The sequence below is a fragment of the Ursus arctos genome, unplaced genomic scaffold (assembly GCF_023065955.2).
Source record: "Ursus arctos isolate Adak ecotype North America unplaced genomic scaffold, UrsArc2.0 scaffold_26, whole genome shotgun sequence".
Lineage (NCBI taxonomy): Eukaryota > Metazoa > Chordata > Mammalia > Carnivora > Ursidae > Ursus > Ursus arctos.
The window spans coordinates 7,900,511-7,926,728 of record NW_026622941.1 but is presented as its reverse complement, the minus strand read 5'-3'; the positions used below and the strand labels follow the sequence as shown (position 1 = coordinate 7,926,728).

At 45.7% G+C, this 26,218-nt stretch overlaps 1 protein-coding gene across 17 annotated transcripts; it reads right to left on the bottom strand.

Annotated features, from left to right (window-relative positions):
* Positions 1–8,096: 8,096 nt before the first annotated feature.
* PEX5 (peroxisomal biogenesis factor 5) lies at positions 8,097–25,502 on the bottom strand. Of its 17 annotated transcripts, none has more exons than XM_048216587.2 (17): positions 25,337–25,491; positions 24,849–25,027; positions 24,548–24,710; positions 24,178–24,213; positions 23,791–23,923; positions 23,432–23,563; positions 17,656–17,761; positions 17,039–17,129; positions 16,530–16,640; positions 16,196–16,288; positions 15,712–15,831; positions 11,557–11,700; positions 11,281–11,351; positions 10,676–10,888; positions 10,199–10,364; positions 9,704–9,861; positions 8,097–9,533 (listed from the first exon to the last, which is right to left on the bottom strand). In XM_048216587.2, the coding sequence occupies exons 3-17, from the start codon at positions 24,692–24,694 to the stop codon at positions 9,332–9,334; spliced, it is 1,923 nt and encodes a 640-aa protein (XP_048072544.1). In that variant the 5' UTR covers positions 24,695–24,710; positions 24,849–25,027; positions 25,337–25,491; the 3' UTR covers positions 8,097–9,331. The 17 variants fall into 17 exon arrangements, with proteins under 17 accessions (XP_048072544.1, XP_048072545.1, XP_048072548.1 ...); XM_048216588.2 differs by having other exon boundaries at positions 24,868–25,027; positions 25,337–25,476; XM_048216591.2 differs by having other exon boundaries at positions 15,712–15,807; positions 24,868–25,027; positions 25,337–25,384.
* Positions 25,503–26,218: the final 716 nt, after the last annotated feature.

Genomic DNA, 26,218 nt, shown 5'->3' with positions numbered 1-26,218 from the left:
TCCTCTGCAGTACTTCCACTGGCTACCCACCTCTTACTCTTAGGAACACCATATGCTATTAACCTTCACCATAGTTTCCTAGGAGTTAAGGGAATCCCCTGATTCCCACCCAACTTCACCATCTACTGTGGTAATTATGCCCACCTTCCTCTCATGCTTAAGTGCTTCCCTACAGCCTCTGCTGTTCTAGAATCCTATTGTTCTACTGATACTAGGAAACCAAGTCTTTTTTTTTTTTTTTAAGATTTATGTATGTATGTGTGTATTTATTTATTTATTTATTAGGCAGAGAGAGACAGCCAGCGAGAGAGGGAACACAGGCAGGGGGAGTGGGAGAGGAAGAAGCAGTCTCCCAGCAGAGGAGTCTGATGTGGGGCTTGATCCCAGAACTCCGGGATCACGCCCTGAGCCGAAGGCAGACGCTTAACGACTGCGCCACCCAGGCGCCCCTAGGAAACCAAGTCTTATACAGGACTCAGTATAGCTTTTCAATCAAGTCTTGAGCCCAGGGACCATTTTCTATTATTCATTTATTGATTGAATTTATTCTTCTTTTGGAAGTCGTCTGAATTCTGTATATTAGATTTCCTAGATCTGTCCTCCTAATCCCATCTTTCCCTCATTTTCATTTCTATGGGGTTTTTTAATTTTTTTAATTTTTTAATTTTTATTTCTATGTTTTTATAGGTATCCATAATTTTTGTATTTTCAGACCATTAATTTAGTCCTCAGTGGTGATCATCCTCTGTTTCTGTTTCCCTGTTGCATTTTTACTTAGAAAATCACATCTACTGGTTCTAGGAATCCTTTTGTACTCTATTGGCATTTTCTTGAGAATTCCTGTGTGTGTGTGTGTGTGTGTGTGTGTGTGTGTGTGTGTGTGTGGTGTGTGTTGTCACTGAGGTTCTCTTCTGATTCTCTCATCATTTGGCCATGGGCTATGGTTGAGTTCTACCCCAATACTTTCCTCGTCCCCACCCTGTGTAAACGAAAGCAGGACCGTCACAGGTGCCCTCGTCCCCACCCTGTGTAAACGAAAGCAGGACCGTCACAGGTGCCCCACGCCAGGCACCAGAAAGCACTTCATCCAGATACAGTGTCCCCTGCCATGCCACTGGTGGTCAAGGCAATCACTGCTCAGTCATAGCGCGGTACCCTGCCACCATCACTGTCTCTATGGTGCTGTTCTCTTCTGGCACAAAGCACCAGGAGCCCCTCACTGATTACTGGTAAGCTGTGCTGCCAAGCCGCAGCTTGCAAAGAGCTCTTCCCCACACCGCATAGCTGCTGACACCGAGCCCCGGCACCAAAGAGTCTCTTTGAAGGACATACAGCCCATCCCTCGCAGAGGTCCCTCTGCAGGAGCTGTTCTCCCTTCCGTAGGAAAGGCAGCCGAACAAGGTCTCTGACTCACTCCCTCCATAGTTTTGTTCTGAAAGAGAGTACACTCTTCAGAGTCTCTCCTAAAGGGGTGCCTTAGTGGCTCAGTGGGTTGAGCGTCCAATTCTTTTTTTTTTTTTTTTAAGATTTTATTTATTTATTTGACAGAGATAGAGACAGCCAGCGAGAGAGGGAACACAAGCAGGGGGAGTGGGAGAGGAAGAAGCAGGCTCATAGCGGAGGAGCCTGATGTGGGGCTCGATCCCAGAACGCCGGGATCACGCCCTGAGCCGAAGACAGGCACTTAACCGCTGTGCCACCCAGACGCCCCTGAGCGTCCAATTCTTGATTTCAGCTCAGGTCATGATACTAGGGTGGTGAGGTCAAGCTCCATGTCATGCTCTGTGTGGGGCTCTGTGCTGGGCGTGGAGCCTGCTTGGGATTCTCTCCCTCTCCCTCTGCCTCTGCCCCTCCCACCCTCACTTGCGATAGATAGATGATAGATAGATAGATGATAGATGATAGATGATAGATAGATAGATAGATAGATAGATAGATAGATAGATGATAGAACATTTGTTTCAGTGACAAGGGGCTGCAAACGAAGGACATGCACAAACATGAAGCTATCGCAATAATCCAAGAGACATGATATGGCCCTAAACAAAAGTAATAGCAAAAATAAAGAGACCAGAGGACGCTTGTGAGCTATATTGAGGAGGGAGACCCTGTGGGACTTGGTGACTGAAGAAGTATTACAGGACAATAAGGAGTCATCCAGATCCATTCACTGTTTTCTCCCATGATGTCACCAAGAATATACAATACGAGGAGCAATTTTAGAAGGAAATTCCTTCTCTGAATGTGTTGAGTTTAAGGTAGCTGGGGACATCCAAATGGAAGAGATGGAACATAACTGAGCAACGTAGGTAAGGCCCAGGATGAGATTTAGGTTAAATTGTCATCGACATTTAAATGGTAGTTACAGCCACTGGGGTAAATGAAGCCAACAAAGAGTCCTATAAAGCCAGGTAAGCAGGTAAAGAACATTTAAGGAGCAGATAGACACAGAGGCACATAAAGGAGAATAATAAGACAGAATCTTAGAAGAGAAAAAAAAAAAAAAAGAGAAACAGGGGAGAGGATTTAAAAGAAAGAGTCATCATCAATGCAGGCCAATGAGTACAGCCATATAGACTGCACACTGCACAACGCCGGCTAGCATCATTCACATGGACTACATTGATGGCACCCCCAAGATACACAGTGTACCGTCTGCACAAGCAGGTGTGGCAGAACTGCCTTAGGATGAAACGCCACACTTTGGTCAAGTAAGATCAGAAATGCCCGTTGGCTTTGATGATGAATGGAAGTCATGGTGACCTGGGCAAAGCGTTTCAGTGGTGGGGCGAGGGCAGCAAAGAGTGCAGAGAGAGATTGAATGGAATGGACCCGGAGGCAGTAAGCGTGACCAACGCCCGGGAGAAACTTGGCCATGAGGAAGGAGGAAGACACTACTGGGGGCGGGTTTGTGGCCAAGAAAGGGTTGTTTTGTTTGGTTGATCGGTCAGCGGATCAGTTAGGTTTTTACTTGGTTTAGGATGGGAAAGAGTTGAGCAGGGTTACTGGATGAAAAAAAAGGGCCGGTAGGGAGGGAGAAATTAAAGATAAAGTCTAGATAAGCAATTCTGCTAAGACCGAAAGTTAAAAACCAGAATAAGGGATTATTCTTGAAGAGGCAGACGGTAGTTGTTCCCCCAAAACGCAGCAGGAAAGGAGGAAGGACCCAAAGGACACAAGCAGAGATAAACTCGTAGGGGGCAGGTGAGAACATTTATACAGCGTTTTCCTGATGACCTTGCAGGGTCTCTGCGGAGCGAAAAGAGAGGGAGTTGCCACGTAGAAAGTTGCCAAGTACGGCCTCTGAGTACAAAGAGGGTATTTAATAGCTCCTGTGCAAAAAGAATAACCTAAACCCAGTTCAAGGTTTTAAAGAAAGGGTCTAGGAGCACCCGGCTGGCTCAGTCAGTAGAGTGTGCAACTCTTGATCTTGGGATTGTGAGTTCGAGCCCCACCCTGGGTGTAGAGATCACTTAGAAATAAAAAAGTCTAGGGGCCCCTGGGTGGCTCAGTCGTTCAGCGTCTGCCTTTGGCTCAGGGCATGATCCCAGGGTTCTGGGATCGAACCCTGTGTCAGACTCCCTGCTGAGCAGGGAGTCTGCTTCTCCGTCTCCCTTTGCCCCTCCCCCTGCTTGTGCTCACTCCCTCTCTGTCAGATAAATAAAATCTTTAAAGAAAAAAAAGAGGGGCGCCTGGGTAGCACAGTCGTTAAGCGTCTGCCTTCGGCTCAGGGCGTGATCCCGCGAGTCCCACATCGGGCTTCTCCGCTGGGAGCCTGCTTCTTCCTCTCCCACTCCCTTGCTGTGTTCCCTCTCTCGCTGGCTGGCTCTCTGTCACATAAATAAATAAAATCTTTAAAAAAATAATAAAAATAAAGAAAAAAAAAGAAGAAAGAAACATACTCTTACCATACGATTCAGCAATCATGCTACTTGGTATTTACCCAAAGGACATGAAAACTTTTGTCCAAACAAAACCCTGCACATGAATGTTTATAGCAGCTTTATTCGTAATTGCCAAAACTTGGGAGCAACCAAGATGCCCTTCAGCATGACTGGATAAACAAACTGAGATACATCCAGACAATGGAACATTATTCAGTGCTAAAACAAACAAAACAAAACAAAACAAAACAAAACAAAACAAAACAAAACAAAACCCCTATCGAGCCATGAAAAGACATGGAGGAACCTTGAATGCATATTGCTAAGTGAAAGAAGTCAATCTGAAAAGACTGCGGATGGTATGATTCCAACTCTACAGCATTCAGGAAAAGGCGAAACTATGGAGACAATTAAAAGGTCAGACCTGGGGGTGGGGGAGACACAAAAGAGCAGAGCACAGAGGATTTTCAGGGCAGCGAAAGTACTCAGTGTGATACAATGATGGATATAGTCCTTATGCGTTTCCCTAAACCCACAGAGTGCACAACACCAAGAGTGAACCCTAAAGTAAACTATGGACTTTGGATGATTATGATGTGTCAACATAGGTTCATCCTTGGTAACAAAAAAAAAAAAAAAAAAAAAAAAGTCCTCCTCTGGTAGGCGATGTTGTTATGGGGCGGGCCGTGCCAGTGAGGGAGCAGAGCGCACGTGGGAAATCTCTGCACCTTTCTATCAGTTCTGTTGTAAACCTAAAACTGCTTTAAAATTTTTTTAATGCAATTTAAATTAAAAAAAAGTAATTTTTTTAATTAAAAAAACAAAGAAAATGTAGAGGAACCTCGAGGAGGCCCTCAGGGCCCGTGCAAGCTGCAGTTGGAGAAGAGGCTGCCTGGCGTGCTTTGCCTGCTTGTCCACTCGGTTGATAGGATTGTGGAGTTGGCCCATCAGCCGCAAGGCTCTGGGGCCATGAACTCAATTTCCCTCACAGACCAAAAAGGCTTTTAACCATTCAGCTCCTATCAGTCTGCCTATAGAGGGAGAATGCCCTGGTCTTCCTGAAATGAACACACAGATCCTAGGCCAGTTACACATCTTCCCGGAAAAAGAAAACCTTGGGTTAAAAGTTAAATTGTTTCTTTAAAGTTGCAGACCTCCAAGTCATTTTTTGTTTTTGTGTTTTAACAAGGTCACCCTTAACAGATTTGTATCCTACAGGGCAAACAGCTGCTTCAAGGGATCCTGCGTGCCTGGTAATCAGTGTCTCAGTGTCTCCTGGAGCCTTCCACCTCCTTTATTTACATTCTCCCTTTAGGCAAACCTGCCCAGTCCCAGGGCTTTTTTTTTTTTTTTAAGATTTTATTTATTTATTTGACAGAGAGACAGACAGCCAGCGAGAGAGGGAACACAAGCAGGGGGAGTGGGAGAGGAAGAAGCAGGCTCCCAGCAGAGGAGCCCGATGCGGGTCTTGATCTCAGGACTCTGGGATCATGCCCTGAGCTGAAGGCAGACTTAATGATTGAGCCACCCAGGCGCCCCAGTCCCAGGGCTTTAAACGCCATCTCTGTAAACAAGACTCTGAAATTTAAGCATGTAGCCCTGACTTCTCCCCCTGAGACTTATATATCCGCTATATCTACTTGGTATCTATTTTTGGAGAGATCTCGACCTCCAATCTAATGTGTTCAGTATGGAGCTTCATATTTGCCTTTCCAAACCTGCTCTGCCCACTGTTTCCCCTTCTCAGTTAAGGGCACCACCGTTCTTGGAATTGCTCAGGCCAAAAGCCTAGAAGTCATCTTTCATCTCTTTCCCTCGCCCCCCATCCAACCCAGCGGCAAGTCCTACAGTTGTACCTACAAAATATATACTAGATTTGCGCAACTTCCTCCCTCTGCATTCTATCCATCCAGCCCTCCCCTGCACTCCCTCTCCACCCTAACTAAGCCACCAACGTCTCTCAGTGGCCTTACTGCCTAACTGGTCCACCTGCTTCAGCGCCAACCCACCCCAGCCTCCTCTACCCTGATCCATTCTTTACCCTGCAGCCAGAATGGTCTTTTAACACGTAATCACATCACTTTTCTGTTTTAACTCTCCAGTGATTTCCTGGGAACTTAAAATTTAGACTCTTCACCGTAATTGAAAAGAGCCTTCCTGCCAGGCTCCTGCCCACCCCTCTACCCTCTGTCCTACCACTGCTCCTCTCCTCTACACTGCAGCCTTCTTCCGTTAGGGTGCACAGAGAGAGCTCTTTTACCCTCGGATCCCAGCCTTCATATTTGCCCCCTGGGACCTGGGCCAAGCTTCCACCGGAGCCTCCACGGCGCTGGCTCCTCCCGGACACTCAGCTCACCTCGGGAGAAAGGCCTTTCCTGAACACACAGTGTTGCCCCGCAAGCCCTCCCCTTTACTCTCTAGTGCAATGTGCCATTTTGATTTTTTCACAGAACGTAAAACTAACTGGCATTTTCTTTTTAACTTGTATATTCTCTCTGTCAACCCATATGTAAGCCATGAGAACAGAGAGCCCTTGTCTGCCTTGAGAATGGCATCCCTGGTGCCCGAACAGCACCTGGCACATGCTAGGGGCTCAATAACCATCACCTGGATTTGATTTGCGTTCAAGAGCTGCCCAGCCCTGGCCATGCAAGAAAAGCATCCTCTTGGACACCTTCGTGCCACCAAAGGCAGGCAGAGCAGGTAAACCTGGAGACTTCAATGAAACCAGAAGTTAGCTCCACTCTCCAGCCAGGAGTTTCTCCTTGTATCTACACATTGTAGAAACTGCTGCCTCAGCCTGCCCAGCCCACAGCCAGGCCTGTGGCTTTGCCTGCCTGCCCTTCAGAGCCCAGGACACAGCTGTCCCAAGATCACCCAGGTGGTGACAACAGATGCCCTTCTCTTCCCCCCACGTGTTTTGTTGGGTTTTTCTATGAAAGTATTACCCATGCACTAAGAAAAATTGAAAATTACAGAGAAGTATGACAAAGCAGGAGAAAAATCACTCATGATCACATTTTTAGCATAATGGGATATTTCCCTAGTCTCTTTTTAATGCATGGTTTTCTTCAGATAGCCTAGAAATAGTTTGCTAACCTTTTCTTTCTCATTATGTTAGCATTTATTGTCATTGGAAATTGTTCCATAAATAGAATTAAATAGCTAAATACTTCGCTGTCTGGATAATTTACTGAACCAATTCTCTTTTAGACATTTTTGTTGTTGTTCAATTCTAACATGAGTATGGACCTTTATCTCCAAATATAAGTACTTGTTTCTATTTTAAAATTTTTCCCCAGGATAGGGGCACCCAGTGGCTCAGTGGACTAAGCATCTGACTCTTGATTTCAGTTCAGGTCACGATCTCAGGGTTGTGAAATCAAGCCTCATGTTGGGCTCCGTGCTGAGTGTGGAGCCTGCTTAAGATTCTCTCTCTCCGGGGCGCCTGGGTGGCACAGCGGTTAAGCGTCTGCCTTTGGCTCAGGGCGTGATCCCGGCATTACGGGATCGAGCCCCACGTCAGGCTCCTCCACTATGAGCCTGCTTCTTCCTCTCCCACTCCCCCTGCTTGTGTTCCCTCTCTCGCTGGCTGTATCTATCTCTGTCAAATAAATAAATAAAGTCTTTAAAAAAAAAAAAAATTCTCTCTCTCCCTCTCCTTCCACCCCTCCCTCCTGCTCGTGCACTCTCTCGCTCTCAAATAAAGAAAAAAAATTCCCCAGGATCAGTACCCATCTTTATATGGCTCTTGATATAGTTCCTAATAAAACCTGGGAGAGCCAGATAAAAACCTTTGGAAAGCATAAGCACTGGAAAAACTACCATAATCCTCCCATGTAATTCAGAATGAAAACAATACCAATTTTATCACAGCCCATATTTCCCTTTAGAGTATTATCACAAGTAGGAAAAATGCATGATTGTTAACCAGTGGTCTCTCCTGCTAAACTTTAAGTTCCGTGAATGCAAGGATCTTGTCCATCTTATTCACAGTACCAGGCATATATTAGGTGCTCAATATTACTGGATGGATGGATGGATGGATGGATGGATGGATGGATGGATGGATAATCAATACACCAATGAGAATTTGAGAGACAAAGAGAGAAGAGGAAAACCGTTAAATACCAATCCTCCAAACACCAACCCACCTCCCATACCCCAACTTCATGAAGCCTGGCAACAGAACTCACACCCATGTCAGTTCCATTTATTCTTCATACAAATTTTATTCATACAGTTTTATTTTTAAATCATTTACACATATTCATACAAAGAAAAATAAATTTCAGGATGGAACCTTGGGACCATGGTAGTTTAAAAAAAATCTCTCTGATCATTAGCTACTGAAGACAAGGCAAGAGGCTTAGCAGTCATTTCTGGGGGTTAGTGTATCTCCCATGCAGGGGACAGCTGAGAAGAATCCAAGCTGCTCCCTCAATCTTCACCTTGTGGAGGTAATATGGGGGAAAGGGATTTTTCAATGGTTTCCCCTAGAAACATTTCAAGAAGTAAAACAAAAGGCTTATGGTAACACTTAACTGCCTCTTTGCTAGGAATTTGGCAAGGCTGTCATTTCTGAACCAACTTTCTAGAAGAGTTAGCTCAATTCCTACTCGCAGGCCTCTCTAAGAGGAGGGCTGGCTGCACTCACCACACCCCCAGCCCACCTGCTCTGTCCTCCCACCAAAGACCCCAAAACAGAGCCCTTGATGTGACCCCATCTGGTCGCTTCTAGGCTCATTCCACAAATACGCCATCTCCCTGCCGCACACACAAACACTCTCTGTACAACTGACCCCGGCAACTCCTAAGGACCCCTCAGTGATGATGCCAGCAGTACCGCATGCAGCACTGTACCCAGAGAAGCTGAACTACGGCCAGGAGAGGTCCAGGAGCAACGGAACTATGAGCACCTCTATCAAAACTCAGCTCTGCTGAGCCAAAGCAAAATTTCAACCCAACAGGCCAACTCCTAACATCCCACCCCAGATACGGTCGTCACAGAGGTGCACAGTAGAAGAAACTGCCACACACAGCTGCCCAAGAAGCTGTACTGTCATCAGCTCCCGGTAAGTGCGGGGAAGGACAGACATCATAACTGTGGTAGACCCTATCAGAAATGGCAGCTGATGACAAGTTACCCTATATCTTTGGGTCCTACCCAAAAAGCAGCACCAAGAAAGGCCATGATGAGCAGAGAGATCTGTGGCTGGACGTACAACCCCTGAATTACCAAGGGACTCAGAGACAACACAGCTCACCTGCCTACAGCGATGTAGGAAGCACACAGACTACCCACCCCTACATTGAGGCAGCTCCTGAGAGGCCACGCCGCTTGCGGCCATCAGCCCACCCCCTTAATAGGCCCATTTGGGGAGAGGGAGTCACATCCAGAGCAGGGACCCTCCAAGCAGACACTCACAGGGCAGCCCATCCCACTGTCACTGGGGCAGGCCAAACATAGCTAGGAGGGTGGGCAGATCCCGGGCATCAGCCGCCCCATAGGCATCACTCTGGCCTAACATAGACAATGCCAAACGCAGGGTGCTCCAGATATTCTCCGACATGGCGCCCCCTTCACCCCGAGGGCCCCGGCTTTTCCTCTGCATGTTCAGGGCCTCCAAAAAGTGTTCCACAGCCTCCCTGTCGGGAAGAAGAATGAGAGCTGGTGAGCAAAACATTACTGGAAGGAGGCAGGTCAGCTGGCATGGGGAGAAAGCTGGGGCTGGTGAGTCAGAGGATCAGAGATGAGGAGCTAGGGTCAAAGGCAGGGAAAAGGGCTCATTCGTTAATTACTCAATAGATGTTCTCACCGGTGAGCTCCGAGGTTGATGCAGCTGATGCCCAAGTTGTAACGGGACCGTATATAGCCAGGCTGTAGCTCAAGGGCCCGACGGTACGCAGCTACCGCTTCTTCACTCTGGTTTCCGTTGGCCAGGGTGGCCCCTAGCTTATTCCACAGCAAATAGTCCTAGAACAGGGATGGAGAAGGGTTAGACACAAGAGCCAGGCTCAGATCCAATTCTGCCCATTTCTCCCCGGGTCACAATTCTGTTTAGCTAACGCATGTTACTATCCCTTCCTTTCTCCTCAACTGTTCATTGCGTGACACACTGTAACTGCTCTCGTCTCACGCAGACTCCCTGACGTCTAGTCCAGATGACCCTACACTCCCAGCCTTCTTTGCCCAATTCTCCCCAGACAATCAGTATATGGAACAGAAGCTCCCGTGACTCCGAAGGTCCCAACAAAGGATCCTTCAATAAGACGCAATCATGTCCTATTTCTATTCCTCCCCTGAGGCTCACATTGGGACGAACGCTGAGGGCAGCTGTGAAACAGTCCACCGCCTTGTCATACTCCCCACTCAGGTTGAAAAGGACTCCCAAGCCACACTGCACATCCGGGTCAATGGATGTAGGGTCCAGGCGCACAGCAGCCAGGAAGAGCTCTTTCACTTCAAGAAACAGGGAGCTGGATAAATAGGAAAGAAAAAAAAAAATACAAAAATAGGTGGATGAATGTGTCTATATTCCTACCCTTCCAAAATAATTCCTTAATTAGTCACTCATATCCCAAGATTCATCAACCTATCAGTCATCCTCCTACTCTCAAATTTCACTTTAGTAACATGTTTTTCTATTTCATCCCAGCACTGCACCACAGAATGCAGACCTCCTTCAAGTGCATCCTGGGTTTTCCATCCCACTCTGAGGTCCCTGAGTCTCGATCCATCCCAGCTTCCAAAAGGTTACCATCTGTCACCCCATGAATCCTTCACTCACTCTGACAACAGAGACCCCAGGATGCGCTTGCTGGGGCCCTGCCCTGGCCCCCCAGCCCCTTCTTCACCACGCACGACCAGGTGGGTGTAGGCCGGCGTGTAGCGCAGCCAGTCTCGCAGAGTTTCACAGGCCTGTCGCTGCAAGGACTCGTTGGTGAAGCTCACAGCCAGTGCCATCAGCGCTGTCCGGTTATCAGGCTTTAGCTCCAGACACCTGTTTGGACAGAGGTGGGCAGAGCTGGTATCCACAGTGACACTGAAATGTAGTCATGGAATGCAGTCATGATGGCCTCGCCCGCCAGCTCCCTCAGATTAAAGATACGGAGGAACGCTCTACATGGGAGTTATTGAAAAAAAAATTACAGATATGAGAAGGGGAATGTCTTAGCAACCAAGGAACCAGTGAGGGTCCCACATATAAAATAAAAAGCTGATGAAGGAATGGAACCAGATATCTCCAATTCACTCCAAACCTGAAGAGTTTCACACAAGAAAACACTCTTGCTAGTGACCAAAAAGAAGACAAGGATCTCGGGCTGGAACCCTATCATTCTAAGCTATTTATAGAGCCCGAGAACCACCTCACCCCACCTTTCAGGTACTCACTTCCGCAGTGCACTGATGGCTAACAGTTCTTGTTCATTCTCCGCCTGGGTGGTACCCAGATACTGCCAAGCCTAGAGAGAAGGTGCCAGATTCCATTACTCCTACATTCACCTTTCCAACCTCCCTTCCTCTGGCTTCCCCCACTCAGCGTCTCACTCTTACTACCCACCCCAGGCCATCACCCAGGCCCTAATCCATCTGCACTACTCTGGGGGGCTTCCCTCAAAACTGATGGAAGCAGTCTTTCCTATGAGGTCCGAGTAATGAGTCACTCACTTCCATGTGCTTGGGATCCTGCTGCACGGCCGCCTCAAAGAGCAGCACGGCATTTGGCAGGTCCCCCTCCTGAAGTCGCCGCAGCCCCTCCTCAAAAGGCTGGGGGTGGTCACGCAGGGGGTTCTCCTCCTCAAACTGGTAGCCCTGGAGGGAAAGGAAGCCAAGTGAAAACCTAACAAAGAGCCATCACAGTCAAAGCAGCAGGAATGGGAGATGACAACCAAGACAGACGTGGAGAAGTTGAAGGCCTCCAGAAAGGTATCTCAATTGAATGCCGGCAAATTTTCCATATTAGAAAGGAGATCATCTACGACTACAGTCAATCCACTCAGTATCCTGCTCATGCCGCTAGCTCCTGAAAAGCTAAGCAAGTCTACAAACTCTGCTCTATGTTGGGAATAAGCTAATTTTAGGAAGCCCTTAAAGGCCTGTATTTCCACATCCTTGATTCTCACCACTGGACAGAACACATTTCTTACAGGATCTGCTGAAGATAAGCAGATCTTATGAGATCTTATAAGATAAGCTCTCCTTAGCTATTCAAAGGGCACTTCTTATTTTCCGGCAACAGTGTGAAAATGAATAATGGAAATGCAATGTGGAGTCAGAGGCCCGACCACTCAGATGCCACTCTCACCTAGCTCACAGAGTCACCGTGTGCATTGACTGGATGTTCAGGCGCTTTGAAAATTTTAGTTGTTCGCTAATTTCACTCTTAAAACTCACTAATATTAATCTCTACCTGATAGTAAATGAAAGCTAAATCCCAAAATCCCGACGGCAGAAAATGCTTCAGAAAGATACTGTTCTCTTCTCACTGAGGATTTCTCATTTGAGGAAAGAATTATGATGCTACATGCAAAGCCCTGTCTGCTGGTATTTCATGTTAGGCGAAGAGGTAACAAGGTAAAATGGGAGTCACCAGTAAGCTGCATGACTTGAGACAAGCAAATAAAATGTCCTTTTGGGGGAGTAAATGGTTACCAACACAAACACCACACCAGAATGAAAACAAGACGCAAAATATCAGGCAGAGCCCTTCTCAATGTAGCTAAGGACACATACAAGTGAAACCATACATAATACGGACATGAGAGAGGCCCTTTTTCACTATTACTGTGGAACTGCTAAAGAACTGGAAACACTTAAATCTTCGTAGTCAAGTTCTAAACCATGATAAGTCATCAGATGTAAATTATTTATAACGAACAGAAATTACATAATTACAATGGAAGTCTAAAAAACAAGACATGTTATAGGAGATGGATTACAAATAATTGTATTAAAAGTATATTCACATTGAGAATAGGTAATGTGCCTGGGATATCTCTGTACAATACGAAAACTTTGAAGGTAGAAAATGACCCTAGACCAGGAATCAGCAAGCCTTTTCTGTAAAGGGCCAGAAAATAAATATTTTGTCACAACTACTCAACTCCACCTTTGGAGAGAGAAAGGAGCCACAGACAGGTAAGCAAACAAGTATGACTGTGTTCCAATAAAACTTGATTTATAGACACCAAAACTTGAATTTTATTTAATCTCCACATGTCACAAAATAGTACTTTTCATTTTTTTTTTAACCATTTAAAAATGTTAAAACCACTATCAGCTCACCGGCCAGGCAAAAACAGGTGGCAGGCCAGATTTACCTGCGGGCCACAGTCTGCTGACCCCTACCCTAGACTACAGGTTTCCACTAAATAAATCACCAACCCGCCCCCGCCCCCCGCATTCAACTTCAACTCCTATCTATCATCGATCCACGTTTTAAGCCACCCTGAGGGAAACAGAGATCACTGTCATCTATAACACAATTTCTTAATGAAATTAATGCCTGCCTCTCAGAGCTATTGAGAGCATCAAATGAGAATATTCGCCCAGGTCTTACTATCAAAAAACATAAAATACTATTCATAAAATAGGTATTATCCTGGAAAGACAATGTAATACGTCAAGGCCATCAGGCTGCAACCACAGGGTTCTTTACGTGCCCTCTCGTCTGTGCTGTCTAGCCTCCTTGCCATTTTATCAATTGCTGATCAGAGAGGAATTTTCACATTTAGAATATTTGCAGAAATGGGAACAAGAATATGCTGGAAGAAGCTTCAACAGCCCACCAAAGAATGCAGCATGAGCTTATGATCGCTGTTGCAACCGAAAAGTCTAATCTGAGCCAGTCATTAGGTCTGATCCACTGTGTGGTCTACTTCGAAATCTCACAGGATCATGCGGCAGAAACAGGATCACTACTAAGAGTCTGTCCCATCACAGAAACTTCTCCTTTATGCTAAAAGGATACACTATCTGCTTGAGCTACAGATGTTAAGCTGTCTTGAAAATTTAAGGACCATCCAGTAAAAAATAGTATTTTCAGAGACCCATGAATTTATAGGACAATCAGGGTCAGAGTCACATTTAAAAACAAAGAAAAAAGCACTACTGACATATAATTCAGAAACAGTTAGCATAAAGCCAGATAAAACCTGAACTGTTCATTACTGGTGAATAACAAAGTATAGCACATTTCTGTGGAACATTAATGCAAATATTTCTAGTCCTAAATCTGCAATATCTCAAGGTATCAATGATATCAAATAGGGTTCAAGAATCTAAAAACATTACTTTCAAGTTTTGAATTAAAAACTTTATTCAAGGGGCGCCTGGGTGGCACAGCGGTTAAGCGTCTGCCTTCGGCTCAGGGCGTGATCCCGGCGTTATGGGATCGAGCCCCACGTCGGGCTCCTCTGCTATGAGCCTGCTTCTTCCTCTCCCACTCCCCCTGCTTGTGTTCCCTCTCTCGCTGGCTGTTTCTATCTCTGTTGAATAAATAAATAAAATCTTTAAAAAAAAAAGCTTTATTCAAAAAAATTTTTATTCCACCTAGCAAGTCATTAACATGAGTAAAAAATGCATACAAAATCAGTGCTATGTCTATATTTATCAAAAGCACAGAAATTGTCACCTAAAATTTATAATTTGCCATTTGTAAGTTGATAGAACCTATGCAACTTACCAAGTTGCTAATACAAGTTAATAAATGTATTATCTCCACGTATTTCCTTGAGTTCTTCCTCCTCAGAATTCTATAGAAGAAACTCTTATTATGGCAAAACACAGGGCAGGATCAAAGAAGAAAGCTGTTTTCTATTATATATAACAGGATAGCTCATAAAAAATCACGCTGCAATAGTAAACAAAATCCTATTTTTCCCAGTACTAAGTTTTTCATTGGCTTTCAAATGCTAGCCTTTCCAAAGTTATCTTGAACTTCACTCTTCCCTATCTTTACACACACAGCTCCCTGATGTCAAGATCTACCTAGAGCATCCTGCTTTACATCTCAGGCCCTGGTTTTAGTCCCAGAATCCTTTCCCAACCACATGTGAGCTGAGAAGAGGTATCGCTACTCACCTCCTCAGTTCCTGTTTTGCTTCTTTCAAAACCCAACAATTCTCTCCCTTCCCCCTCATGCTTCAACTCAGAAGCTCAATTATTAATCACATCCCTAAATACCCTACAACCTCAAAGTAGATTTTTTTTCCTACAGTGACACCTCTCAATTAGCATATGCTTCTAAGTCTAAGTCTATGCTATATACAAAATTAGATCATCTTTGACCAATGACTTACTGGGAAATTTTCCTAACATTTTATTTAATATAATTCTTTGCAAACACTCTAAATTGGCACAAGTGGTCAGTACTTAGAGGAACAGATCCAAACTTAAGATAAATTTGTGAGTTAAAAAAAGTAAATAGGTATTAAGGTGTAGAGACAGAGAGACAGTCTACCAATTACCACTCTCTACCAAAGGAGTTACCGATCTCCTCAAAAATGTTCTCAATCAACCTCCAAAGCAGCGCTCCTTCATCTGTGTTCTGAATGCATCGTGTGCAAATCTGTCACAGGTATTATGTCACCGTCTTATCGTTATTTGACAAGGACAGTCTATTATTATTAATCTGTATGTCCTAGGAATAAAGCATTACCCTCAATTACTGAAGAAGAGTGGGACAAGGGAATGATTCAGACTTCCTTTCATAGAAAGGGGCCCAAGGAAGTAATTACTTGAAAGTAAGTACCCTTCAAATTCAGGATTAGAGGAGAAACAACACAACAAGGAAACCCTGCAATCTGAGAACCGAGTTCTTACCTTATCGTAGGAAGCAGACGTGAGGTCATCATAGTCAGAAAGCCAGGGGTGAGCCTCAGCGTCCCGTTTCGCCATCTCCTCCAACTCTGCCTGTAACTTGTCCCAGAAATCGACATCAGACTGTAAGGAAGGGAAGGCAGGTAGAAAAGGAGATCCATCATGTTCGCCCCACCCCACCCTCAGCGTCACTAGGATGGATTCCCTAAGGCAGTAAATCTTAACTTTCAAAGCGTCCAAGAGCCTCTGAAGAGTTTTTTTAAATGCAGATCCCTAGATGCTACCCCCAGATTCTGATTCTGCGGTGGGAGGTGATGCCCTGGGATCTGCATTTTTGACAGTTACCCATCCTGCCCCCAGCAGTTCTGACACAGCAGGTCCAAGAACACTATGGCATACAATGTTCATCATCTGTGATATTAAAACACCAACTCTCCAGTGGAGTGGGTTCCCTTGAGGTGTCTGCTCCTGTGCTATCTGCTCTCACCTCTATAGCAGACTTGGCTCGTTCAAACTCCATATCAAGGGCAGCTGTGTTTACTGGTCTTGTGAACTGGTCAACCCAAGCCTCAGATGTACCCTGTGACAAAGAAGGATGATCATACCACCACCAACTTTCTGGTGACACCCACTCAGCACCAGCAACCTGGACACTTCTGAGAACATTCTCAGAATCTCTTTCCCACCCACTCAGGACCTGGATGCTACCAAGACAAGCTGGCAATAAAATCCCTTCCCCGTCCGGGACCACTGAACACTGAACCCAAGGCCTGGGGCACCAGCCGGCTCTGAAGTGGGACTAGGAAGTGACGACGTCCTACCTGCTGCTGTATAAACTCTGCTGCCCACTGTTCTGCCTGAGCTCGGCCCGACCCTGCACCGGACTCCAGGGACACCTGCCCCTCGCCAATCTGCCGCACGAATTTCAGGAACTGGGGCACAGAGACACACATAGGCCACTTGGGAGAGGACTTTCAGGTGTGCACTCTCAACCATGCCCAAGAGAAGCCTGCACTTACCCCTCCCCCTGACCATCTCTAGCTGCAGACGAGATTTGCTAAAGACCCTGAAAAATGTCAAGAGCAAAAAGAAAGGGATTTCTGGCCTTAAAGATTTGTGAAGACACAGAAAAGCGAAAGGGTTAGTATGCAAGGAAATGAGGGAAAGAATATTGGAAGGAAGAAGCAGGAACCTAAGTCTCTGTTCTCCAGACAGGAAGGAACAGACTTCAGATCTTATTTCCTTCTCTTTAAACTGGGGTAAGAGAAGCTAGATTCTTGACTTCCAAGACCAGCTCTGCTGGGCAAAGCAGCAGTGGGATGTGGCTCACCTCGGAGTTGGCCAATTTGGGGTCATCCACCTTGGCCACAAAGTCACTGGCTGTGTGCTGCAGGTCCTCCTCAGGATGATATTCATCATACCTGGAAGGAAAGGGAAGGACACACTCGTTCCACACACTAGTCTACCACCACCTTCCCCACACTATTCCATACTCCCAGCCCATGGCAATCACAGTACCTGGGGGAGGGGGGAAAGGGGAGGAGGGAAAGACTCTGCTCTCTCACTGAGGACCTACAAATTCCAATTCACATTAAAAAAGGACACTTGCACGGAAGTGGCAAAGCACTAATTACATTCTTTTATCTTTCCCATTCCCAAACCTCTGTTTATAGAGAGAAGGAATACAGTAGCAGCCTCCAAAGTAAAGAGGGAACAGGGTGCATAAGGTAAAGTTACGAACTTCCGGTTAGGACATTTAGAATCCTTAACTCAATTATATCTGAGACAAATTTCTAGGGGTAATAACATAAGCGAGAACCTTACCACAGAAAATGAGGGGGCTGCAAGTCAGTTTGAGAATGTGGATGGAGAAAGTGAGGGAGGCTGGGAAAACTATCTAGTACTCCTTTCACAGGGATCCATCCAGAAAGAAGTAGCTAGACTCACCAGCGATCCGTGGTTGCTGTTCCCTCAGGCTCTCCCAGCCACAGCTTCTCCTCTGACTGTTCCAGATATTCCTCAGCCCAGCGGGCAGGGGACACAGACAAAGGATCTGCAAGGAGCAGAGGTGGAGAAATCACACAGGGCTCAGTGAGGATCAGGGAAAGGGAGAGTACAACTGACCCTCTTATCCAAGCCAAAGCAGATGAGATCCTACTGAATCCCTCAGAGACTCCTGGTCAAAAGAAAACACTACCGAATTCTCAATATGCAACCCACTCCCAAGGGGCCTGGGGTGGAAGTTTACGGAGCTGGAAACAAGAAAACAAATGAGGAGACGCAGGGAAGGAGTATGGACCAAACCCTTCTGCTTGAAGTGCCAGAGACTTCAATAAGAAACAGCAGGCACTCAGGGCCTCCACCTTCCTCAAAGGTACTGCAGGCAACTGGTAAGGAGCTAAGGGAGAACAGAAGAGCCCCTGCCTCTTAACCAAACCTCTGGTCCGTTCTCCATCAACAGAGTTCACCCTCTCCCAAGAAAACAATTGCAATTATATTTCATCTTAATATAACTACCTAGAGAATCTGAGAAGCAGAATGCTGGGCTAGAATTTAAAAATACATTGGTCCACTCCTCCCATTGGATGTCTGTTCAGTTTTTTCACTGAGATGTAACATGCAAACATGAAAGTACGTGCAGTGTACCAAACTTAAGTCTGCCGCTTTATTTACTTCTACCCACGAATACACTCAATCACCACCACCCAGATCAAGACACAGGTTGACAGCTCTCTCACAGGCTCCCTCAGACTGCCTCTCCCCCAGGAAGAAACACTAGTCTGACTTGTCACTTTCGATTCATTTTGAGGGCTATGTTTTTAAGTGTAATACTAGAAATTGTCTCAGAAGCTCTAGTGACAAAGGGTGCCACCACAACATCATAATAAACATACCAAGGTGACAGATCGAATGAGGGCGCTAAACTCTTTCTCCACCTCTGACTTTGTCCTGTACTATTCTGGGGCAGGAAAAAAAACCCCAAACTAAAACAAAACAAAAGCATTAAGACATTGTTCAAAAGTGCCCAAAAGAATGAGTAAAACACAGAGAAGGCAGGACGTGCCGTTTTCCCTCTGCTCTGCCTTCATACCTTTCCACATCAACACTGAAGTGCCCATCCTGTCTCTGTCCCCAGTTTAAAGATCTGTCAGTGCTTTTAACACTGACAAGGCAGATTCATCCCCTCAATATTAAATATATAACAGAACTGTCTATCCTATTTACCGAGACTTTGCCTGAACAATTTCTTTTTTTTTTTTTTTTTTTAAAGATTTTATTTATTTATTCGACAGAGATAGAGACAGCCAGCGAGAGAGGGAACACAAGCAGGGGGAGTGGGAGAGGAAGAAGCAGGCTCATAGTGGAAGAGCCTGATGTGGGGCTCGATCCCGTAACGCTGGGATCACGCCCTGAGCCGAAGGCAGACACTTAACCGCTGTGCCACCCAGGCGCCCCTGCCTGAACAATTTCAACAAAGTCAACACAAATCTGAGAAAGTAATGTCAAAATCTGAAAAAAAAAAAAAAAGATCCAGACTCTCAAAATATACCTAATTATAAATAATAAATATTACTAATATAATAAAAGATGTGGCTGATGACTTTTTTTTGATCATTCGATCTCTTAACGTCAAGGACGCTCAACGTTTTTATCCAGATGCCCTCACTAGTTCTTACAGACAACATTTCTCTTTCCTTTGCCCCAACTAGACTGTTGGCTCAAGAGTGGAGACCTAGTAAGGAAATACTTGATACTTAAGTAAACCTTACAATGCCTCCTGGTCCCTTTGTCCCATTCTGTTAAAACTAGACACCCTTTCTCCTTACTCTCCAGTCAATCCTTCCTCTCAACTAGAGGATTTTGCAGAAACATACTCTGGTCGCAGTGCTCCTCAAATTATAGAGCATACTGTTTCTGTGAAATGCTCCTTTCAAGGACAAGAAGCAATGGAAAAAATACAAAGCCATGTGGACTTTAAAAGAGACATGAGGCAGATTAGAAAAAAAAACCCCAGAGGTGAGAAAAATCATCCTCAAACAGCCGTAACCTGGTATTTGGCCACACTAACCACAAACCTCAGAATTTTCTGGCATTGGGAACCTGTCAGAAGGAGTCAAAATGAAATGATGAAAAGAATTCTCTTTGGTCTTCATGCTATTTTTCAAAAAATTCTCACAGAAAATCAGATCCACTTGGATACCTGAAATTGAAACAATAAAGACCTACAGACTGGAAGGGACTACCCCAGGTCACATAAATTAGTAGAATTAGAACCAACAATCTAGATACCAAATATCCAATGCACAATGTTCTCTTACTTAGTTTCTCATTGTGTTCCTTGGCACATCTAGCCCAAGCTCCAAAATCAAAAACTCAGAACTATTTGCTAAATAACCCAATGGTAAAGAATGTAGGTTCCAGATCAGCCTACTGGGCACTCGAATACCAACACCACCATTTATTCACTGTGCAAGGTACTTAACCCTTAAGTTTCCCTTTCCTTATCTATAAAACAGAGATAATAATAGCTACCTCATAGGGACTGTTGTAAAGACCAAGTGAGATGATGCATATAGAAAGCACGGAGTAACAAGTGTTAGTTATTATTATCATGACTGTCTGCTCACAGCAAACCTGTACCGAAAGTAGAAAACATCGCAACGAGATTGTTACTCCTTTTCTTCCACAGCCTTCTCTGCGGCCATCAGGGGAGAAATACTGCCACTCCTCATTTGCTACTGCTGCCTACCGCTTCTCCTAGGAACGCGCAGGCTTCTCTCTCATGATTACCGCTGGAACCTCGCACACACCACGTTAGCTGAGGCTGTCTACACTCAAACCCCTTAAAAACGTATTTCATCCCTACAGCTGAGTCACAAGATGGAGAATTATTTGGCCCAGGAGATTTAGGGGCAGAGGTGGGGGAATGGATTGCATCAAGAAATATGGCAGACTCAAAAATGAGCTTCATGTAGTGACGGAATAATTCTGTAACTCGATTGTGGTGGTAGTTACACAAATCTACACACACGATAAAACGGCATGAAACCATAAACACACACACAGAGGCATGTAAAACTGGTGCAATTTAATAAACTCTGTGGACTATACCAATGGACTTGCCTGACTTTGCTACTGTACATTACTAACAGTTATGCAAAATATTACCACTGGGGAAAACAGCGAGAAAGATACACAGAACTTTCCTCTACACTTTTTGGCAACTTCCAGTGAAACTATCATTACTTCCAAATAAAACATTAAAACAAAAAACAAAAAAAATGAACTGTCAAGGCTCCTTTTAAACTTGAGTCCAGAAACTTAACAACAGTGATTTGAAGATAATAAGGATTTAAATATAACCTCCTTTCATTTTGAAGTCTACTTATCCATAAAGTAATAGGTAACCTATATCATCAATTAACACTAGCAGCCACAAACACTATGAGGATAATAAAAAATGAATTACTGCAAAATTAATTTCCTTTAGCTTTCTCCCAAATCTCAATTCATTTGCTCAATAAATACTGAAGGTCCGGTACATATAAAGCAATATACTACTACATTTGGCATTTTTGTAAAGGCAGACCCCAAATAGCTCAAGTTCCCTTTCCAGCTCTCCATCTCCCCACCTCCATGAAGCAGGCACTGTCCCGAAAGAATGTATGAAACAGAAGAAATCTCCCAAAGACGACTTTACAAGTAAGAGACGTCCAACAGATTTTTCTAAAGTTGTTTTCCACCTAAAGGTTAAGGAAGAGTTCACTGATTGCAAGCAATTTCAGTAATTATAACAAAAATCTCATCAATCTCAATGCTTATAGTAGCAATGACTTTTTCTTCCCTGAGTTACCAAAAATGACAGATGCCCACACATTACAAAAGAAGTCTCTCTACAATAAAGAGATGGCATTTAAGTCTATGGTTTGTATGAAAAACTGAGTTTGTCTGGTGGAGGGTGTTTGTTACAACTCAGATTTTCACTTGAGGCAGACTCCCCGAAGAAGATTCTCAATGATAGCATAATGGCTCTAAGTATGAAGCCTCAAGTCAGAAAGACAGGAGTCTGAATGTCCTCTCTGTTACTGAGTGACTTTGAACAAAGTACTTAACCTTTCCAAATCTCAGTCTCCTTATCTATAAAATGGGGAAGGAATACCTACAAGGTAAATATAACTGTGAAGACCAAATGAATTGAAGATTATAAAGTACAAAGTACTATTAATGAAACAAAGAATATCTATTGTTCTACCTTAAACTCCAACTTAAGGGTGGGAAAGGGAGTCATGATAAAAGAGATCAACATCTTTTATTAAAGATGAGTTTTAGTTGTTAGATTTGGGGTTCTACCCTAGAAACAGAAAGCCCTATTTTAGAGAATAAAAATGATGGCGGAAGAAAACAATTAGGTGCCATTAATGATCTCAGGAATGTTCAAGATCTATGGCGATGGGAATGCCCTGAGAGTTTAGAATCTTTGTAAATTTCTCCATTTGTAGCTCTTGTTATTCTTAATTTCTTAAACTGGAAAAAGGCTAACAAATGCTTCTCTTTGAAAGCAATGAGGAAGAAGAAAGTTAAAGAGAATGCCATTCCCGCATGCCCCTAATCAGACAGGTTTGGAGGAGAAGAATCAATCCCAAAGGACAGGATGAGCACGGACATTCTCAAAGACGGAGAACTAGGCTGGGACCCTGAAGAGCTTCGGGTGCAGGCCTGGCAGTAGAGCACCATGGTTCAGCCCACACAGGGTCTGGAATCATTCAATCCCAGAGTGAAATCCCCCAACTCCACCACTTATAAAACTGTATCACCTTGGGCAAATCACTTAATCTCAAAGCCTGTTTTCTTATCTATGTGCTGGGAATAAAAACAGTAGCTACCTCAAGAATTCTCGTGGGGATTAAACAGATAATACACTGAAAGCACTTAAAACAAAGCCTCGAACATGGTAAGTACACACTGGCTATTATTATGAGTATTTATTATTATCATCAGGATATGGTCTTTGCCCTCTAAGACCTCATACTTCAGGCCCTTGAACACAATTCCATTTTCCAAGGCCCCAACTCTGTTCAAGAGGGCTTAATACCAGAATCCCACTGGCTATGCTTAGTATTTCTTCCTGGGCGACATTGCCATCCATCTAATCTGTGAATCCTCACCACCAAACTACAATAAAGTTCCAGATAACAAAGAAGTACCTAACTCCTCGTGTTCTCCTCATCCTCTCTCCCATTCTGTCTTTATATAAAGATATAAAGAGATACATAAATATCGGGGCGCCTGGGTAGCGCAGTCGTTAAGCGTCTGCCTTTGGCTCAGGGCGTGATCCCGGCGTTCTGGGATCGAGCCCCACATCGGGCTCCTCCACTGGGAGCCTGCTTCTTCCTCTCCCACTCCCCCTGCTTGTGTTCCCTCTCTCACTGGCTGTCTCTGTCTAATAAAGAAATAAATAGATCTTAAAAAAAAAAAAAAAAAAGAGATACATAAATATCATCTCCAAAATCTCTTATCCAGTTCAGACCCAATCCCCTCTTTCATGTAAGTTTCAATAACTCCCTATTATCACCTAAGGGAAATTAGATTCAGTGCCCTAGAGAAATGAGTCAAGAGTCCAGAAAAGCCATAGAAGAAATTGCTCTATATCCTAAGATTGAGCTGGGGGAACAGAACTTTACCCCATATGAACCACTTTAGGTTTACCCATGACAAACCTCACCTGTAACTTCAGAGATGAATTCTTGGGACCAGTCGGTCTCATTATAATCCTGAGTTACATCTACAGCATCTCCAGCTGCAAGAAACTCCTGGGCCCAGTTCTCAGACAAGGCCAAGTCTGCCACACCAGGAGCTTAAAAGAAAGAGAGAGAACTAAGAAGAAAAAAAAAAAGAAAGAAAAGAAATGCATATCATTCTATCATGCCTCAGGAACCCTGAGCGCACATGAAAACACTTTGTCCCTTTTGTCTCCTTCTGCATCTCAGTTCCCCAGTGCCTGCAGCATCCAAATATGGAACCCCCTTGGTCCTGTCTGCACAGAAAATGGTGATCTGCCCTCCCACCAGACTCTAGACCCACCTCTCTGGGGTGCCTGGCGGAAGTTTGACTGTTCAATCTCCTGCATTTCTGCCAGGAGGTCATCCATTTTGAAGGTCTGAGGGGCACGGGATACAAGTGGTGCATTCTGGTCCTGGAGAAATTCAGCCACCAGCTGCCGGGAAAAAGATGATGAACTCACGGCCCAATGACCAGGAGACACTAACATCAAATACAAGGAAAGGGAAACACAGAAACTACAGATTTGGAAATCTCAAAGAATACATTTTTAAAAACAAGCAGGAGAAGAAATAAGGCAAATCTCATTTGGTCAGGAAGCTCCAAAGAGTGAAATATCAATGAGCCACATTTAAAGTAAAAACACAATGGGCAAAACAAAAATGGGGCAGAAGAGACTGGTATGTTTACCTCATCTTCAGAAGCTACTCCCAAAGGCTTAGAGACCTAAGACAGAAAAGAAAGGGAAGCAATATGGTACAGTAATGAAATCCACACAAGCAACTCAGTTAAACAGGAGTTAAAATTCCAGCTCTAGCATTTAGAGTGACCTTTGTTTGGCAAGTCACAAAACTTCACTGAGCCCGTTTCTTCACCTACAAAATGACTGCCTTCAGCTGTATAAAGATGTACAATGCTCAGTACAGTGTTAAGTAAACACTCATTAAGTAATAACTACTATTAACCTGCAACACAACAGAAAAAGCAGTTATCCCAAAGTGTTCATCTGGCCCCTCCATCCCAGGCCACCACTCCAGTTTTCTACCTCAAGAACACTCACCGCCTCAGACGCTGGGGTTCCTGGGGGCCAAGGGCCAGGCCTCAACCCCTCCTGCCGAAAGGCCTTGTCCTGGGTGAAGTGCCCGGCCAGCTTCATGAGCGGGTTGGCACCCCCGCATTCGGCCTCCACCAGCTCCCGCATTGCCATGGTGACCGCCAGCTCACTGATGGGTAGTGAAGGTTTGGAACTGAGGTCCCGTTGCCAGATCCTTTCCCACTCCACAACTCTGCCCAAATCTGGGGGGAGGCGGGCGGACTTCTGTCCCAGGTTGTTAGCCACTCGCCACCCTCCACCCCTGTACCTTTTGCTATGGCCCCCACCTCTGCCAGGAGTCCGAGAGGGGGCCGATGCTCTCCTGCCGCCCCCCTCAAAGGCCACAGCTTTCAGCCTGGGCCTCTCCAGAGGCCTCCACGACTGCGGTCGCAGGCGGCGGCACCGGCCGGCAGCCGCCCCCCACAAAGGGGCCTGGGCCCCAAGGGACTAAGGGGGACAATTCCGCAGTTGGGCTTTACCGGGGCACTGGACGGGCAAGAAAGAGTGGGAACCCCGCCAGAGCGTAAGCCCTGTCCCCCCAAACCCCCTGTCGTCCGGCGAGCTCCGCGGGGAGCCATTCCTTCCCAAGTCACCTGAGCCCCTCCCCCCATTCGGCGGGTCCCGGCCCACCCCTCCTGCGCTCCGGACCACCCATTTCCCCCGCCCCAGTCGCAGCTCCAGCTCCGCCCCCGGGACCCGCGAGGACTAGGGAAGACCGGAACGCTTCCGCGCGGCCCCTCGGGACCCTGCGCTCACCGTAGCGCGCCGCGCCACAAGACCGGCCGGGGCACCTGGTGCGGGCTGAAGAGGGAGGGGAGAGGAGGGGGTGGGAGGCCAGGGGCGGGGCTCGGGCTTAAAGGGGCCGTGGCGACCGCACAGCCTTCTCTGCCCTGCGGAAAGCTGCTTGTAGGGGCGGGGCCTTAAGGCTGCGACGCAGCGTGACGGAAGGAGCTGTGAATCTTAAAGGGGAAGACCGTTTTAAAGGGGAAGTCTTTTAAAGGGGAAGTCTTGGAGCGGCGACGCTTAGAGCGTTTAAAAGGATCACCGGCTCTAGGACTGGTTGGATGGAAAGCTCAAAGAAGAATGGAGCTAGGAGGGGCTTCCTGAGCTTTGAGGGAAAGCCGAGGGAGCGTAATCCTGGATTCAGCCCATCCTGACTCTTCCCTGGCGGCACATTGTGACCCAATGGGATTTCCTCCCCTTTCTGGGCCTCAGTTTCCCCTTCTAAAAAGGGGCTGACTAGTCTTCCTAAGCCCCAAAGCAGGTAAGAGAAAGGCCCTAACACGGGAGTTGCAGGGGTCAAATCCGAGGCCTTCCCCAGCCCTCTAAGGATGTCCACTTCCAAATTGCCCCTAGAGGGACATCGTCACAGTCTCCTTGGAGACAGAAGCCTGCCCCCAATCCCTCTGCCACTTCTGCGTAGTAGGGAAAATATCACTGGATGATGACAAATTCCGGAGACTAAAATAGGGTCCAACGCATTCTGAGTCCTCAAGCTGGTAACATACAGGGAAGGTGCACAGTGAATCACTCTTCTCCCCTCCTTCCTCCTTCACCCATGGTCAAGGTCACCATGGTTGCCGTATTCCCACTGCTCCAGACTGGGAAAGCACAGACATGATCCAAGAAATGATTTTC

Bases quoted from the DNA above. Each gene is read 5' to 3' on its own strand.
- PEX5 (XM_044385254.3), bottom strand. From the start codon at position 24,694: ATGGCAATGCGGGAGCTGGTGGAGGCCGAATGCGGGGGTGCCAACCCG. The intron at 9,862-10,198 runs GTGAGCCTCAGG...TCCCTGTTCTAG, and splicing joins CCCTCAGCGTTCGTCCCAAT to GACTATTTGCTGTGGAATAA. The intron at 9,534-9,703 runs GTGAGAACATCT...TCTTCCCGACAG, and splicing joins ATCAACCTCGGAGCTCACCG to GGAGGCTGTGGAACACTTTT.